The sequence below is a fragment of the Fukomys damarensis genome, unplaced genomic scaffold (genome assembly GCF_012274545.1).
Source record: "Fukomys damarensis isolate Sample0158 unplaced genomic scaffold, DMR_v1.0_HiC HiC_scaffold_14, whole genome shotgun sequence".
Taxonomy (NCBI): Eukaryota; Metazoa; Chordata; class Mammalia; order Rodentia; family Bathyergidae; genus Fukomys; species Fukomys damarensis.
Window position 1 is genome coordinate 9,102,782 of NW_022900926.1, and position 18,683 is coordinate 9,121,464.

The 18,683-nt window shown below is 38.5% G+C and overlaps 1 protein-coding gene across 4 annotated transcripts in view; it reads right to left on the reverse strand.

Moving 5' to 3' along the window:
- The window catches only part of Ptprk (protein tyrosine phosphatase receptor type K), a 482,919-nt gene that overhangs the window by 381,384 nt on the left and 82,852 nt on the right, over positions 1 to 18,683 (reverse strand). For all 4 annotated transcript variants that reach the window (XM_019207690.1, XM_019207689.1, XM_019207688.1 and 1 more), the window contains exon 2: positions 10,098 to 10,220. In XM_019207690.1, coding sequence (XP_019063235.1) covers positions 10,098 to 10,220 — 123 coding nt within the window. The remainder of the gene's footprint in view (positions 1 to 10,097; positions 10,221 to 18,683) is intronic.

The window sequence follows — 18,683 nt, forward strand, 5'->3', positions numbered from 1 at the left end:
GAAGGGGGAGAGGAGGGGGAAGAGGAAGACGAGGAGGAAGAGGAGGAGGAGGAGGATGGGGGGGAGGAGGACCTCAACGACAACGACCACGACCATGATAACAATAATAACAATAAGAAACCAGGGGAAATCGGCGCTTGCTAACACGTTCACACAGAACATCCGATTTTCAGAAGCAGACTTTTGACACTAAGTGGAGTCTCCTGTAAACTAGATGATAAAATTAAGTGTCAGGGAAAATCGAGCAATTTTATCTTAAAGAAAACCTGTTTTAAAATATTAAAAAAATAAGACAAAAGCAAAATAACTACATACAAGAAACTGTGAAAAGATTACAGAAAGAAATTCATTGGTCTTGGAAAATGAGACCTGCAAATAATAACTTCTGAAAAGAAGCTATCAGCTGTGTTAAAAGAAAATGGCAAATTTGGTTTAACTCCGATAGGCTTCTTTACAAAAGAAAAAAAACAACAAAGCTTTCTCTGTGACACATTATAATAACAAGAGACTGGAAATAGGTTTTCTTTCGGCTAAAAAACAAGTTGATCTTATTGTTTTCAGCCCTTTCTTAAAACAAGTTTGCAACATTCGTTTTGCTTTGTTTGGGTTTTCTGAGATGAGGGTTTCTCTATGTTGCCCACACTAGCCTAATATTCAGGGCTCATAAGATCCTCCTGCCTCAGCCTCCTGAGTAGGCAGAACTATAGGAGTATGCAACCCACAACACCTTATAGAAAATTGTTCTTAATCTTCCTTTCAATGTGAGGATGTATTATGTACCTTTCCAAACTATTTCTTTGTGTATTGCTGATTTTTAATGCTATTCATGATTAATAAAAAATACTTCATTTCATTTGAAAGAGCCAGATTTCCTCATACTTACATTAGCTCTATTTTATTTTAAATATTAAAAGTAATCACTCTATTACTGCAGTTAACATGATCATATATATTAATATTCCAAATATTAAAATACTTATATAATTCCTTAACCTGGGCCTTCTGGGTAGCATCCTTGGTAAGTGACCAGTCTCTTGTACTTAACTTTTGAGTCTCCCTTGCATGGTAAGACATTAAATTCAGAAAAATGAAAAAAATCTCAAATCTTTCTTCTAAACTCTTGGGATTTCTTACAGAGTCTTTGACAATCGCAAAGATTCATTTCCTTACCTTATTAAGACTGGGGCTACTAAAAATAGTTAAATTTGTTCGGTTTGCTCCATACATTTTAATTAGCTCAGCATCATTGTGAGTTATAGTAGAAGGGAAGTTGAACAAGTGTGTTCATTCTCTCCAAGAAATGTTATTTAAGAATGTGTCTAAGATAATTCACTTTCAAGAAGAACCTTGAGATCTTCAAACAGCTTAACTGTGCAGATATTTTGACTATTAGGAAAAACTGACAGATTTCCTACAAAATAACACTGCGTCCTGATAAAGACTGCTATTTATTATTTATTTACTTATACATTTGCAGAACATAATGCTTCAGTCCCTTGTGCAGAGTTGGTACATGGACACAACACACCCTCCTTCCTTTTTCGTACCTTCCCCTCCTCTTCCGCCCATCTCTTGACCCACTTCCCATTGAGAAAGATCCACCTTCCTACCTCGCACTTTTATTTTGCCCTTAGTCTACATTTCTTGTCCTCTCTGTGCTGACGTTACTGGGTGCTAAACTAAATTAACCACAACTGTTCAGTCATTCAGCCCCTTCAGACATCCTTCACTTCTTCCCCCCTTTTCTGGGGGCTCCGTTATAAACTATGGGCTCTACAAACAGTGTCTTCAAACAGGGCCCTGGGGAAAGAATCAGGCTGGGGACGTTGGACGGCAATGGCTTCCACAGCAGCCTTCCTGAATCAACCCTCCAAGCTGGGAGGACACACCAGCCATGCTGCATCCCAATGCCAAGGGGCCAAGGATGATTTAAGCATAACATTAGGAACTGACAGACTGAATGTAATTAGGTCATTTGTTTGGAAGATTATTAGTATAATTTTATGTCCTATTTTTTGACTGATACGTGATCAAGTTCTTTATACTTCTTGATTTAACTTCAATTGAACTTTAAATGACATTCTGTCTCAACAGATCCTTCAAAAAATTCATGAATATGTTATTTTCTGGTTGTTTTTTTAAAACTTTTCATGGCAATGTAGACAACAGGGTAATTATAAGAATCTGTCTTCTTTTTACCAGGACATAATTTGACAAATCAACTGTGCAACCAAATTGTTCCGAGTTTTATGCAGCATTATGTTTAAGACCTTACTGAAACGAGAATAACAATGCCAAAGAAACAAACACTACATCTCACATGTGAAGCCAATCAATAGTTACATAGTCCTCACAGTAACTGCATCTGTTACCCAGCCTAAACTTGTAGGGCCCCAGCCTGAGAGGAAGTCAGAAAGGGGAAGAAAGGTCAACTCCAAGGATTCTAGGAAGCTCAGGTGAATTGAGGAGATAGCAAAGTGTAAGAAATTCATCTACATTTTTATAAATACTTCAGGTGAATTACTCCTAACAGAGATGAAAGTTTTGAGTTTGGTTTCTTAGCTTCAGAACAGAAGAAAAATAGAAAACATATTTTTTTCAAAACTTTGAAGTAATAGAGGCTACTGAAAGAGTAATCCTAGATTTATCTACCACATCTGCACCAGACAGTGCTGTGAACTGCTCGCCTCACACCGACCCATCTTTAACGTCACCTGTCTGGCCATGCACAGAGGACAAGGGCGCCAAACTCCACCTCAGATTCACACTGGGAGGCAGACTGGTGACGCCGGTATCAAAGCCAACATGGCGGCCTCACTCTCCTCACTGGAGTGGTTTAGGCGTGGGCCCAAGAGAGGGTGTTAGCCAAGGAGACGAGATGCTAACACTGCTCCTCAGCACCTCAGGCACCTCACAATGTTGAGAGAGGGAGGGCGGGAGGGAGAGGGAGAGGGTGAGAGAGAAAGACAGAGAGAGAGACAGAGAGAGAGAGAGACAGAGAGAGAGAGAGAGCAAGTGCGCACAGATAGAAGAAGACACATTCAAAGCATAAACTTTCAAGTATTCAAGCTTGCCACTTTAGTTTCCTATTTAAATTACCATGTTGGATCAGGGCTGGGGTTATGGCTCGGTGGTAAGGATCCTACCTACCAAGTGGAAGGCCTTGGGTCTGCCACTCAGAGCCACAGACTACACACACACACACACACACACACACACACTCACACTCACTAACAGAACCAACTATCCTGATTCGTTATATGTTTTAAAAAGCAATTCAGTATCTCTCCACTCTGGGTTGTTAGGTACAGATTTCATGAGACCAAAGGCCTTCCTAAATTGCTCTGTGATCTAAATATGTAAAAGAGGCACCTCAAAGTGTATCTCAGGGAATAATTTCCTCTCTGGGGGAGAGAGAGGAAGCATTTACAGCAGTATACTTGGCACAAATTGGGCTCGAAAACAAAGAGTCTTCCAAGATTTTAAAGCATTTTGTATATGTAATGAAAACCTAACATAAAAGTGTAACTATCTATTTTCCACAAAATTAACTCTATGAGATTATACTATCATATGTGCTTTTAAGCAATCCCCAATTTAATGACAACCATTTGTTGTTTTCATGTGTCCTTATTTTTCAGGTAATCTGGTATTTGAAAAATAATAAGCTTGGAAACGAAGATCGGACCAACTCAGCAGGAGACAAGTTTATTTCTGGAAAGGAAAAGTATAAGGTCATAACTGTACTTTCAGTCACATTCCTACCAGGGGAAAGTAATTTGGTTTCTTTGGACTATGTATTGATTTTACTCTGTATGTTAAAGGTGATTTATACACTTTGAAGCTATTCTGTATTCTTATCTGTAACTCATTTAGGAGGTGAGAGTTCTACAGCACTGACAGTAAAATCTCTCTCTCTCTCTCTCTCTCTCTCTCTCTCTCTCTCTCTCCTTCCCCCTCTCCCTCTCTCTCCCTTCTCTTAATACCCAGCTGTTTTTCCTCTTTGAGATATACTGGGACACATCTGACTTAGGTACATTATGTACCTGAAATATCAGGCAAAAACTTCCTGTCTCAGCATGCCGTTTCTTTCCTCTGTAATTTAGACATTCTTCATGCTGCATTTATGTCCATAAAGGTAATAGTCCCTACATTAAATACCAGCTCTCATTTAGTTACTCACCCTTCACATAGTCCATTACAGCCTTTCACTCCTTCCCTCTGCACTGCCTCCGACCCTCACTGTTTTTAATAAGCAACTCAAATGTGGTGAACCGTCTTCCCTGTGCTCTGGCAAAAACACCAACCGGCGCATGATAACATGCTTTGGAAGAGCACATTGAAATAAGCCCATAATTCCTGTGCTGAAATACACTGTTGCAAACACAGTCTTAAAATTATTTTCAAACCTTAGACTTGGAGCTGAGTGCTTTAATCCATGAGTTTTGCTCCTAGCACACATGCCTTTATGAGACAGTGGATAATATATGTGTTTCGAAGGCTTTGCTTAGACAAACATGCAGCAAGTGTTCATCAAATACCTAAATATAACACACAGGTACGCCAGAGGAGGAGCACAGCCCCTCACCAGGGAGGAGAAGGCACTGCACAGAAATCTGGGAGCTGAGCGGCAACAGTTAAGAGTAGCAACTGTTAGCTCTGGTTTCCCAGAAAGACCAAGAGACCCTCACTGAGATCCTTGAAACTCTAGAAAGAAAGGGTGCTTTGATGAAATGGGAGAAAATTGCATTGTTCATTACACAGCGCATTTACATGGCCACAGTGAAGTCAGGAAAATTCGTCAGCTCCACTGCCATGGCAAAGCTGAGGGTCTGTTGCAAGAATAACTTTGGCATTAGAAAGACCTAAGTTCAACTTCTGTCCCTGGATGGCTCTATGCACTTTACTCTGAAAGATCACCGACGGTTCCTAGAGTAACGGAATTCAGTAATCCGTCAGTAAGTGGCATCTGAGGACTCTGTGTTTGCAAAATCACTTTATGTCAAACTATCCCTTGGAATCTTAGACCTCTATGTGGGTTTCACAGAAGCCACCTTGAGGGCGTCTCCATGGCAGAAAGGGGCTAGGAAGAAACAGGGGGGAACAAAGGAAGCAGGGTCTGGGACCACTGGCTGTGTGGATGATTTTTATAGGCTTAAGTGCTAGGAAGGTCTGGTTGTTCCAAAAGAGAGAATTTTATTGGTTTAAAAATATGAACATTATTGAACAAAACGTATCTCTCAGATGGAATCTTGGGCATCTAGCCATACTCTGGGTCACCCCGTCTGTATTCCGAAACTAACTGGCGTTACACCCTTCGCACGTGCCTCCGGTTCCCCTGCCCTGCTTCTCCCACTGCTATCTGCAGGACTCCGGCACACACTCATCGTAAAGTATTTCCAAATAATTGTAGCTTTACTAAGTAAGTAATTCAATATTTAATACGTTAATTTTTAAAAGACACGCATATACTAATTTTGGATGTGTTCACAGACAATGCTAATTAGATGGAAAAAAGACAATAAAACAGCATGTCTACCTGATTTTCTCTATCCCCTAAAATAAAACTCGCCATAATATCAAGTACTTTCATGGCCATACCACAGGCACATAACTTTATTCTGTTGCTCTCTGTCATATTTTTTTTCTGGCAGAAGTGTTGTCAAATAATTCTATTAATTCAAGCTGTGTGAGAGTTTCGGCAGTTATTCTGTAAAAACCATGACATTACTAGGCAAAATGATCCATTAATTTTAATGAGTGATTGATAATCCCAGGAAAACAAACAACTGTAGGTTACAAATGATTACATCAAATCTTCCCTTTAAATTTCTTCTCAGACGTCTTCAAATATGCTGCATGACATATACAGCATTTATTTTAATAAATAATCACCCCCTACAAAACTAAGAGGCTAGTACCATGGAGTAGAAAACTTAGCTGAAATTTTATTACTCATAACTGTTAGATGCTTCCAATGGTGGATTAATGTTTTCTTTAATTTTCACCACACTGCACTCTTAAAAGAAAGCCAGATACAAAATCATGTGACCCGTGCCCGCTTCCTGTTGAAAACAGAAGCACACTGGATCTCAGTAAATAAATATTTGAAGAAGACAAACTTATTGTAACAACCTGGCTAATCATTCACGCTTAAAATCTAAGAAAACAATAGTCACTTTTAAAAGTAACAAGTTATCTGGGGATGTAAGCTCAGTGGCACTGCCTGGCAGGCATAGGGTTCTGAGTTTGATACTCAAAACCAAAAATAAAATAAAATAAAACAAATTAATATAAAGTCACATTTCTTGTGAACATTGTGACTCTCTCTTCCTTTTCCAAGCAATCTCATTTGCTTCCTGAAGTTTAGCTTGGAGCCTAACACAGGGCAGGACTGAGGTGCATTGGGACCTTACACCAGTGAATCACACCTCACTAAATTTTCTAAGAGGAGAAAGAGTTTCTCACCTCAGTCTTAAAGTTAATTTAATGACAAGGTGTTCTATATTTTACAACCTATACAATGTGCACATTTTAAACTGGGAACTCTGCACCTTGATTCATATTATTATCAGTAAAAGTACCACCTTGAAGGCAGAATATAATTTTTTAAATACGTCAAACAAATACTCTAGAGACTCCAGATTAAAATTCAATTAATTATTTTATAAAAACTTACTAAAATGGAAAGCAGTTATAATTACAATGAAAGATAAATGCACTTAACTGTCAATCCCGATCCCTACCCTTTCATCCGAAACACAACGTACAGTAAAATAAGAGTTTGGACTCATTGGAAGTTTCCTGTTATAAATCTTTCATTTTAATGTATAACATTTCAAGTACTGCTGTAGCTTCCCAATAGTAACTGTGTGAGCGGTTGTTTTATTGCTTGTCACTTTTGAGTAATACATAGGAAGCTCAGAAAAGCACACCACTCAGCATCTGATGGCTCAATGAAGTTTATACAGTAAAGTGTATCTATGAACGCACCATGCAGACCAAGAAACAGACACCACCAGCATCCAGAGCCTGCTCGGTCCCATCCTGCCCTGCAGAGGACAGTCCCTGACTTCCAACTCCTCAATGACTTTTGCCTGCTTTAGGAATTTATGCAAGTGGATACTCTCTTGTGTCTGGTTTTGTGTACAGCAGATGACTGTTTGCTTATGTTGCCCTACAAGACTGTTTCACGGAAACTCCACCCTTAGTTGTGCACTGCACTAGGAATGAGGGCTGCTTTGGGCTGTGACTATTACAAATGCTGGTGATCTAAAGCCCCTTGCCTGTGTCTTCTGGCGAACGTGAGCACTGTTCCACTGGGCTCATGCTCCTGAGCGGACTGGCCGGCCAGCAGACTGCAAGGAGTGTCATACACATTGACACGGTGATAGCAATGTACAAGGGTTTTACTCGATTCACTTTTTCTCACCAACCCTGGACTCAGGACTGTCACCTTTCCTCTGCGTGTGTAATAGTTTCTCATTATGGCTTCTAATTTGCACCGTATTGAGGACTATTTTGAAGACACAGTTATATTATCATGTCTGCCCATTAGAAGTACTCCATTACGAAGTGTTCATTCTTTCGCACGCTATTTTTTAAATGCAGCTAGCAGGTCTTTTACCACCATCACTATCATGTAACAAAGCAGTGCATGGGGCTTGAACCTGCTGCAGCGCATTTTAAGCAATTTGTGATAGTGTTATATATCCTCCAGAGGAAACATTATTTTATTCCTTTCTGCCTCCCTTATTCACATCTTCACCCTTCTTTTATTCTAAACTATTCATCCACCCAGGATTTCCTTTTTCTCCTCTGATTCCCAGTCCAGAAAAGTCAACAGACAGCAGTTAACTGACTTCTGAGACAGCAACCACGTGATTAGGCATTTTTGTTCTGTTTTCCTTCGTATCTTAAGTAAACAAAAAAAGTAAACAGGCCTGCCCTTTTATTTGAGAAAGAAAGGGTTACTTATAAAATGTTAGTACAGTAAATTTAATTGTTTCCTTTTGTCAATTTATGTGCAGATAATGTTCACTCTGCACTTTAAAGGATTACCATAAAAATAGTATCACTTGTAAATAGAGAAGGAAAAAAGGTGCTTTCTCACCTCCCTTCAGACTAAACAGTTCCATTCAGCAAATACAAACTGCAGTGACCTTTCTCCATCTCCGCATGATTAATTACTTAATGCCCTATTAATTGGACGACGTGGGTGAAACTCAACACTTTCATGTTCTGTGCATCTCATCTTTGACTGTAACCCAGGGAAGCTGGGCGTCAAAGGTGAGCCTGCGAGGTCAGCCTTGCACAGCTCCTCAGCTATTCATCACCCACCATCAACGGCAATTAACGAGGCCAACATTTCCATAAATCAATGTCTTCCTGATTATTCTCTGATGATAAACCGTCAGAATGTGTGCATTCCGGCCCACTCTCTTTAATTTTACATGAAAAATTCAGTCTAAATATACCGCCGAGAAAATTCATCTAAAAAATTACAATAGTTTCTTCAATTAAAATGCACCAGGAAAATAAGGTTATGTGCCTTCGAAAGAAAAACAGAAACCTATGCACAAAACTAAGTGAGTCTGCTGATGCTGTAAGGGTGAAACATAAGAAGCAAAGTCCATCAGCCACAAAGTACCGATTCATTCCTCTGAGAAGAAAATTAAAGTGCAGTCCATCCTCAGAAATAACCATTTGTCTACTCGGCCAAGGAAAGTGTAAAAGATTTAATTCACACACATATTAGAGGGTAGACTGATAAAAAGAAAAAAACTTTCCAAAGAGTGAGTTTTCTACATTCATTTACAATGGGAATGAACCCCTTACATTTCAATTACCTTGTGTATTTGTCATGTGTTGTTATTTATTGTTGGTGCTTTTTCTTTTTTGTGTCATATTAATTAGCAAATTCAAGGATGCTATTGATAAATTTATTTTTGGTCAATCACAAGAATTGACATTTTCATTTCTAATGGTTATGTCTGAAATTGTCATATCTAATATTTATGCTCAGTTCCGGACAGACTTTCTGAATTTGTTGAAAAATTATCAGTAATTTTACATCATCAAGATAAAACACTAAAATATGTTTTAAAACATACTTCATTAGTATTAGAAATTCAGAATGTCAATTTTATGATTATACATTCCAAAGCATAATAGTCATAAATCTTATGTACAGTTATATATAATATAATTATATTCTATATTTATTTGTTTAATTATGTGCTTCATTCTAAACACTGGAAGGAAAGTTAGTTCTCTTTAGTATTGCATTTAAAATTCCTAGTTACATTTGTAATTTTTACTATTTAATGGTTATTGCTAAACATAGTAATCAGAATTACATCCAAACTAATAATATAGAATAGCACAAATACTAGCCCAGTATTACATAAAATGGGATGTAATACTGATATATTAAGTTTGTTTTTCACAAGTAAGAGAAAATACAAAGCAGACTATGGTAAACAATCAGAAAATGTATTTCCTCATGAAATCCAAAGCCAGGGGCTAAGACAAGGTCTAGGTAATGAACAGGTCTCAGCCCTACTTCTGTATACTTCACTCAGAAAATACCTTTTCCTTTTGACAATATTCCAAACACCCTTCCTGCTAGGCATGGTTGTGCTCATGACTGGTGGGAGAAAAGACCACAGAAAGGCAGTCTGTCCCCTCAGCCTGTCTGGATCAAACATGCTCTGTTGAACTGAGAAGATACCAGATGAATCAGTCTCACCTTTAATATGTTTAAAGCACATTTTATTTCTTGTACTTTTTTGGGGGTTTTTTTTGCCATAATTCTCTTTAGTATTAAGTAGAAAAAACACTATAATAAATTGCAAAGACAGATGTAACTACAGTAAAATGAGAATTCTTGAAAATGCGTGGTTATAAGGAGTTATCAAGGGAAAGGCATAGAGTACCTTAAGGCTCTTAGATGTGGCTAAAGCAGTATAATGAATTAGCTTATTTAAAAAACTTATGATATATTATTTACTAGTACCTATTATCATATCTAATATGAGAAGGCTACATATTCTGCAGCAATCCCCCCAAAACTGAGGAAAAGTCAGGGCGCTCACCTTGAGGCATTTCTGGGGGCAGATAATGGGGTTCTTGAGCACTAACATGAACCCACTCGAAGTCATCATAGAGATCCTGGTGGTAATCACAGGCCCCAGGACCGTCATCGAAAGTACAGCCACCTGAAAAGTAAAGAGAGGTCCATTGTTACAGTCAAAATGAGCGTTCTCAAAATGGGGAAAGCACTGAGGAAGCCAATGAAATGTGGATTGAAATGTGTGCTACACATAATTTTAACAACCAGTGGTATTCCTGTTTATCATTATTCTGATTACATTTTCACATAAAGAAATGTCTATCAGCGTATTCTATTTGAGTAAGGAACCAATTTGAGTCTCAGAAGGGAGGCTGAAGCACTGACTGCGAATTATTAAGAAAGAAGTAGAAGATACACAGATAGTAGGGCTTTCCTAAAAATACATAGCAAGCACCTAGAATCTTAAAAATTGTAGCAATTCTATTGGAGAAAAGAGCAGGAAGAAGGAAAAACAGGTTTGTAATTTGAGTTCCCAAAAAAAGATAATGTTCAGCTCTCACAAAATCCATTGCCTTGAAAAGATCTATGCAATCTACACATAGCAATAAACGAAACACAGAACTTTATAAGGTCTTCAGTGTGGGAAGTCTGCGATATATACTCTTCCATACTTTATTTAGATTACTTTCATACACGCACATATGATTTAAGCAGAAAATCAGATCAGCTTCTAATCACTCTCACCACTTCTACCTCACTCAATAATCGGTTTTATAAAATGGAAGTAGTCTTTCCTCCTTTTCTACCAGTCTTTTTTCGCCCTGGTTTTATCTTCAGAGGTGATTATATAGCAGAAGCAGGATGATTACTTTTGTTTTTTTAACCGATACAGGCACACACAAGTCAAAGCATTTAGTTTATTCAAATCATGAAAATAAGAACAGGCCTATGTGTCTGATCTTGAAAGAAAATGTATTACAACTAATGAAAATCCAGCAGTGGCTTTAATGAGAAAAACCAATAACCTGTCTTCCTTTCAAGTAGCTTATTTGTTTAGTTTCCATGGGGATCGGAGTGTAGAAACCCGGTGAATTCGCTGCAATAACAGACAGAGGGGTGGTAAACTTCAGACCTTTAAACTCCTGTCATTCTCAGCATCAAAACTTTGCTGATCTGAATATGAATGAATGTCACATTCTGTCCAATGACAGAGAGAAGCCCAGTGTCAGAGGCAAAACAGTACATCAAAGATTTGTGGAAGGCAACAAAGCCCTAAAATCTTTTTCAAAAGCAAAACTGTATATTCTTGACTCCCTATTCCAGTTCCATTATAATTACCCCAAAATTTCAGCAACTGGAAAACTACACTATTTTAAAAATATGCTTATAATAACCTTTTTAGAAATGTGCTTGTGAAAAAAATGATTTCCTTTTTAATTTAAAAATAATCAATGAAAAGACGTCACTAGGAAGTGCACGGCAAGTGAAAAGTTTTTCTCAAAAATTTAATTTGCTGTCACAAAAATGAAATGACTTCTTGTTTTGCAATACACTCCTTGGGGTCCCCAGGACACTTTGTAGGGACTCAAGTGCCCCTCTGTATACAAATTTTAATCACCAGTGGAACACACACTGACTCATTTGGAGGACAAACAGCTTTCAATTGCCGCCTTTAATACCCAGTTTAATTTTAAACTGTGGGGTTCTGATTAACAATAACAACAAAGCTCAACCATACAAAATGTCACAACCATCCCAGCACCTGAGAGACAGACAGTTCCAAAGGGCCCAGAGAACCACTAGTGATCTACTGGACTTGTGTGACAAACATTAAGTTATTAGGAGATGAATCTTAAATAAGAGATGCTATGTATCTATTTACAACACATATCCTACTTTTATTAATCACTGGTAAAAGATTTTTACAAGTACTTTTGGAATGGATTTTGTATTTCAAGGTTAAAGACATGTAGTACAGTGGCTAAGAAGGGATATAAAATTTAATAATAGCATTGGGCTAATGAATGAAACGGTGTGTTACAAGGGATAACAACAGGATCAAAATTCCAAAGAACTCAAAAGAACTGGCTACATACACAAGGTTAGCTATGAACGATTTTCCTGAGTTATAGCTAATGAAAATGATTAAGGATGGATCAAGAAGCTCGAGGCCATAACGTTATGTGAAAGAAATCAGACATATCAGTTTAAATAATGCCTGGTTTCTCTTATAGGCAAAACTCAAGGTATAAATAAAGAGCAAAATTAAAGATGGATACTATAAGCGGAAATTAGGAGATGTTTTGCAAAAGGGATGAAGACCAAGATAAAAGGGAAGGTGGAGAGTAAGGGAAGAAGACACAAGAAAAATTAAAATGCGTTAGGTACACGCACCAACTCTCACGATGAGTGTAATCGTTACGCACTGCAAACATGCACGAATAAAAAGAACCTGTAAAAAGGAATGTGCCAAGAAAAGCCAGAATGCAAACAGGTTTGCAATCAGGGGAGAGGCAACAGCAAAGTCCTGCAAGTCTAAATGCACATAGTGGGGGAGAAAGTCTCAGTAATTCCATATAATGAATAAGTAATATAAGGAGGAAAAAGGCAGAAACAATACCTGCTGCTAAGGATTTTAAATTTCATTAAAAAAAGAGTTTACATTTTCTTCTACCGTTGTCTTGAAACCATGAAAAGATTTTAATCGGGGGGCTATGATACAATTCAAGCCAAGTAAAAAACCCTAACTCCAGCTGCCATGCAAAGTAGAAAGTGAGACATAAATACATACTGTGAGCTAATTCCAGCACATACCACACTCCTGGTGGTCACAAGTGTCGCTAGAAAGCCTGAACATGGTCTTCTGCGATGCACGATCCTCTGCAAGCACTCCTCAGTTGTAGTATTAAAATCTACTTAAAAGAGAAGGCTCTGACTCATCATGACTTCTAAGTTTCACTAAGCCAAACGACAGAACAGAAGCTGCAAAACTGAACTGGAACTCATCAAACGTAGTCTGGGAGAGAAGAAATATGAGGGAACATCTTCCATCTTCCATTGCTCCATTCGCCACCGGTGAGAAGGCTACAAATGAGCAGGTAGGAAGCACGGCTGAGACATGGGTACCGGAGTTCTCACCCTTGGAGGAAATGACTCGGGAAAAGCATTCCACAGATTAGAGTCCCTGTCCCCCAATCAGGCAGAGAGCGCTCAGCTCTCTCACACAATGGCCAGCTTCCACCAGGCCACGTCACTCAGGGCCTTCGCAACCTGTGACCCTGACAGTATAGACCAGGCAGACGGGACCCGCCAGAAATCCTGTCCACTCCTGAGCAGCGTACGGAGGACCAGCACAGGGAATATACAGTAATTTAGCACACTGAAAAAATACCAGTGGTCCTAAAACGACCTTGTCTGAATACCTTAACTTTAGAAAGATGTCCAGTAAGTAGCCAAACAGAAGGAGGGAGCTCTGGAGAGAACACAGAAATAACCTTTCTGTCACAACATGAGAAGACGGATAATACTAAAATTCAAATGTCTTCCGAAGTCAAACTTTTCAATAAATTCCAGGGTCAGGTTAATTTAAATAATATTCAACTAGAGAAAAATAGGAGTCGTTAAGGGCCCTGAACAGGTCTAGACGTTTGGAAAAGCATCTTTTTCAAATACAGAGTCCACCCAAAATTGTATACACAATTCAGGACAAGAAAAACTTGCGTAAGGTGCATGTTTTCTTGATTTAACACCTGCAGACTTTCATCTCTGGGGGGCCCTAAAGGATGTCCTATACCACAGAACACCCAGGACACTGCCGGCCCTTAGAGAAGAAACTGAAAATGCATGTGCAGCAATCTCAACGGACACTCGGCCCAAGGTCACCCAAGCAGCAATGTGCCACACTAATAAACATCTGGAAATGAACCGGCATCGCCTGAGCACCTCTTGTCACTGTAGGGGCCAAAAGTAACTTGTATCAATGATGGCTCAATAAATTTACTATTAAAATGTTTACAAAGTTTTCATTTTTCCTGAAGTGTGTATGCATTTAGTGGACTCTCTATACTGTACTAAGATCTCCAACATTCTTCGGTCCAAGGTATTTATCCATTCATGATTTACTGATCAAGTATAATAGTAACAAAAGGATAGGGCATATGGATTTAGCTCAGTGATTTTACGACCTGCTTCACAAGCGCAAGGACCCGAGTTAGATCCTGGTATCAAACAAAGCAAAAGAAAAAGAAAAAAGAAATGGATTATCTTTCCTGTTTATTCACCGTTGTAAAAAGCCCCATTTTCTAAGGAAATGGAAAGGTTTTTTTTTATTACCATAAATTATATGGAGTACATAAAGATTTAAGAAAAAGCAGATGGGAACAGTTGTATATTCCCATAATTCAAGCAATGAAAGAGGCTGAGGCAAGAAGATCTCAAGTTCATGTCTGCCCTGGTTGACTTAGCAAGATCCTATCTCAAAATAAAAATAAATTAAAAGAACTGGGGAAACAGTTCAGTACTACAGTACTACAGGGTTCTATTTCCAGTACCACAAAAAAGATTTGGACAAGATATGACGGTGAATACAATATCTTTAGCACAGTTGTTTGATACCTCTCAGAGTTGGCCCAGGGATTTAGCTCAGTGCCACCACCACCTGCCTCACAAGCACAAGGACCACAGTTCGATCCCAGGTGCCAAAAAATTAAAAATTTAAAATTAAAAAAAAATAAGGAAAAGTTAACCTTCTCTAGTTTTGAATTAATCCATAATATACAAAATTACTCACTGAAATTTGGAATGATTGTTCTACCTCTAGGATAGAGAAAAAGAATAATATATACCATGGTAGGATACATACAATACTCAGTTTAACTTTGAGTAGATCATCTTTAACTATGCTCATGAGACATCCCAAGTTATGTTTACAAGAATTATATCCAAAACACATAACAAGGAAACTATTATATTTCACATACAAAAAAATTTAAAGAACAAAACATGAACTTGTTACTGCATATCTTAAATCTAGTACTACTTATAATCTGAGTAAATACAATTTATTCACATAAAAATTCTTTATTGGAATAAAGAATTGAAATTGATGCTTTCTAGATAAAATTTACATTTTATCTGAAGTGTACTCAGACGTTTTAATACATTATTTTTTTAACTCCATTTGTCAGAAGGTTGAAAGTACAAAATATGAACTGATATACATGATCAATATTTAAGTGGTTCACCTTTCTGAGGACAAACAACACTTTTTTCACAATTTAAGCACTGAAATTAAAATGAGAGCTGGGCGTGGTAGCACATGCTTTTAATCCCAGCACTTGGAGGCTGAGACAGGAGGATTGCTATGAGTTCAAGACCAGCCTGGGCTACACAGTGAGTTCCCAGTCAGTCTCAACTACATAGTGAGAATCTGTCTCAAAAAAAACAAAAAATAAAAAATAAAATAAATAAAATAATATGTGAAAGTCATCCGAGTGGATACAAAGAATGAACGATTCCAAGGGCATGGAGATGAGGCAGTGGTATAATATATTATTCTAGATCAAGACCAAAGAAGATACATTAGAAGAAAACTAAGAAAATTTATGAGTAAGACTTATCAATTCAGACCCAGAAGAAAATCCTTTGTGTTGCTTGTTTTATATGAGCCTCGTTTCTTCCCACAAGAAAAGGATCTTGTGATACATTGCAGAAATCCACACCCCTCATTTATGGATTGATTGAGAGAAACAGCTCCTAAAGATGAAAGATGCATTTCAGCATGCCCGTTAGTGATCTCATTGTTTATTCCTGGAGTTCCACCTGTAGCCAAGAATATATGTCTTTAATAAATATAATCCAAAATCATTGAGCCGGTTAGACTGCTCAAATTGTCTATGATTCCAAGCATATGTGTGGAGACTGAAAAACGATCCTCCAATAAGACTAAATTAACAGAATAGAATAAGAATTTCACACTCCTTCTTCTTCGCAGAGAAGTGATATCAAAATCCCCTGTAACTCAATTAAAAAGAGTGAAGGAGTATTAAGGAACTTGCATACATTACCCTCTTAGGTGGAAGAGTAAGAGTACGTATCTAGACAGAGCAAGGAGTGATAGCAAAGTACATACATAGCTTTGTTGTTTTATTTCTTTGAGCCTCCATTTCCTCGCCAGTAAAATCAAGACAATAACAGTTACAGTGCAGTGCTGTATGAGTCACAATACACGCAAAGCGCCTTATACTCTATGAGTTTTTCAAAATGTACCCTTGTTATTTTCATGTAACATGTTTCAGTTCAATGTATCTACTCCACAGTTTTAATACTAGGCATTTACATGTTACATACGTAACAGGTAAATCATCAATTGAAGAGAAAGATGGATTTCATCTGACTTAGCCCGGGAGACTAAAGAGAGTTTTATCTGTCTTTGATTTGGATCTAAACTGTCCCCCAAAAGGCTCATGAGTTGAGATGAGGCTTTAGAAACATGACTGGCTCATAATCCAGTTCATGCAAGATCTGAAGGCTAGCAAGAGGTGGACCTACTGGAAGGGGTGGCCTTGGGTATTACCCCCCCATTTCCTGTATGCCATAGTTGAACAACTTTCTCTGCCACACCCTTCTCACCACAGGCCCAGAAACAATGGGGTCACCTGACCACAGACTGAAACCTCTGAATCTGTGAGCCAATATAAACCTTTCTTATTTTGTTGATTTTCTCAGCTATTGCACAGCAACAAATAGCTAACTAACCTAATACCAAAACTAGTTTTACCTAACACTGACTGTAACATGTTTTCAAACAGGAAATACGTTCTTTTAGATCAGGAGTTGGCCAACTGGACTCTGTACAAAGGCAGTTAGTAAACATTTTAGGCTTCCTTGGCCAGGCTATTTCTATCACAGCTACACAACCCTTGTCATTGTAGCAAGAAAGTAGCCTCAGAAAGTACCTGACAATGGGCATGGCTTCATTTGCGAAGACCTATAGGACAAGGGGTGATGGGCTGGAAGCAACCTATGGCCAACAGTTCACCAATTCCTAGTTTAGATCGCTGTGCTCTTAAGGATTTTTAAACTATGGGTAGAGAAAATCTTTCCAGTTTAAAATGAGGTCTTCCCCATCAGCAGCATAAATAAGAAACTATGAGGGACATTTTCAGTCCTGAGGCTGCAAACCTGTAAGACCACAAAAGGAAATACACCTTGCCACGAGACCCTGCACAGACACGCATGAGTGCGTGCAAACTGTCTCCTACTATGGGTCACTAGCTCAGTTTCTTTCCGGATACCAAACAAAAGGTAGCTGTGAAAATCAGGGAAGCAGGTATTAAAAGAAAAAAGAAAAAAGGCCAGCAATCCTGGATCTCAAATACATGTGCCCACGTGTCCACCGTAGAAGGACCTCAGAAGAGAGGTGTGAGCAATCCCAATCACCATGCTTCATTTTCAGGCCTCGGGCACAATTTGCAATCTACAACTAAGACCTTGAGATATGGACAGACCTGGCAGTGTGCATGTGATTTTTATCCAGCCTCCTGATGAAGCTAATGGGTGATTACATGCCAAATAGCCTTAGAAATGATTTCACAGATGAAAAGAGGCCTATTAAAATGTAAAGGGAACATATTTTTTTAAAATACTTTAAAGTAAAATTATTAAAATTGTCTACGGCCACAGAGTAAGAAAGCAACTGAGCCAGGATATGATTTTAGGCTCTGTGGGCTCTTTAGTCCTAACCATGAGCCCAAATATGTCCCCGAAATAAAGCAAGAGTAGCCATTTTCAAAATTACACAGTACAGCTTCTGCCAGTGCACCAGGCTGCCCCACCCAAGTGATCCCTTTGGTGACCCTGCCGCCTTGCAGGATAAAATGCACTGAACTTTTAATCGCATCATACATCAAGAACTCTCAGGCATCCCGCATAGCACCAATAAAAAGGGGGTTCTACCAGACAACGTTATAGGAGCCTTGCTGACCACTGACGGAAGCACATAACTTTATTTAAATTGCGTGACACAGTCTGGGACTCTTACGATGATACTGCCCTAACACGCTTATTTGGCACACTTTACTTTTACCCTCATCTCTTCAAAAACATGTATACGTAAGTCACTTTACTGTCTTTTAAAAACACTAAAATAAATGTTTTGTTTTTTTTTAAGTTAAAAGCAAATTTGCTCCAGTCCTTTCACTGCTTCCAACACACAAGCTGTAGGGTGAGAAACCAGGTGTTTTCCCAGAGATCATTACTGGAAATATGGATCCATGGTCCTTTTCCAATTTTTTTAATCCTTCTAACTATTTTAGTAAAAATCTCACCTTTTTCCACTTAAGAGTTAGAAGCACAGTACAGAAGAACCCAGTGAACAAAGTAATTGAGAGTAAATGTAGTGAAAAATAAAATTCCCAAGTGAAGCCATATTTACATTTTGGTAAAATTGGAAATCACCCAAGCTCGCATTTAAGCCTTTCTTTGTGTTGCTTCTCGTGGAGGGATTTCTGGTGGGCTCCGGCTCGCCCACTGCCCTCGCGCTCCTGACACAGCTCGGGCACGGTGAGTGACAGATGACTTTTCATCGTTGAAGGTGGCTCTGTGAAAA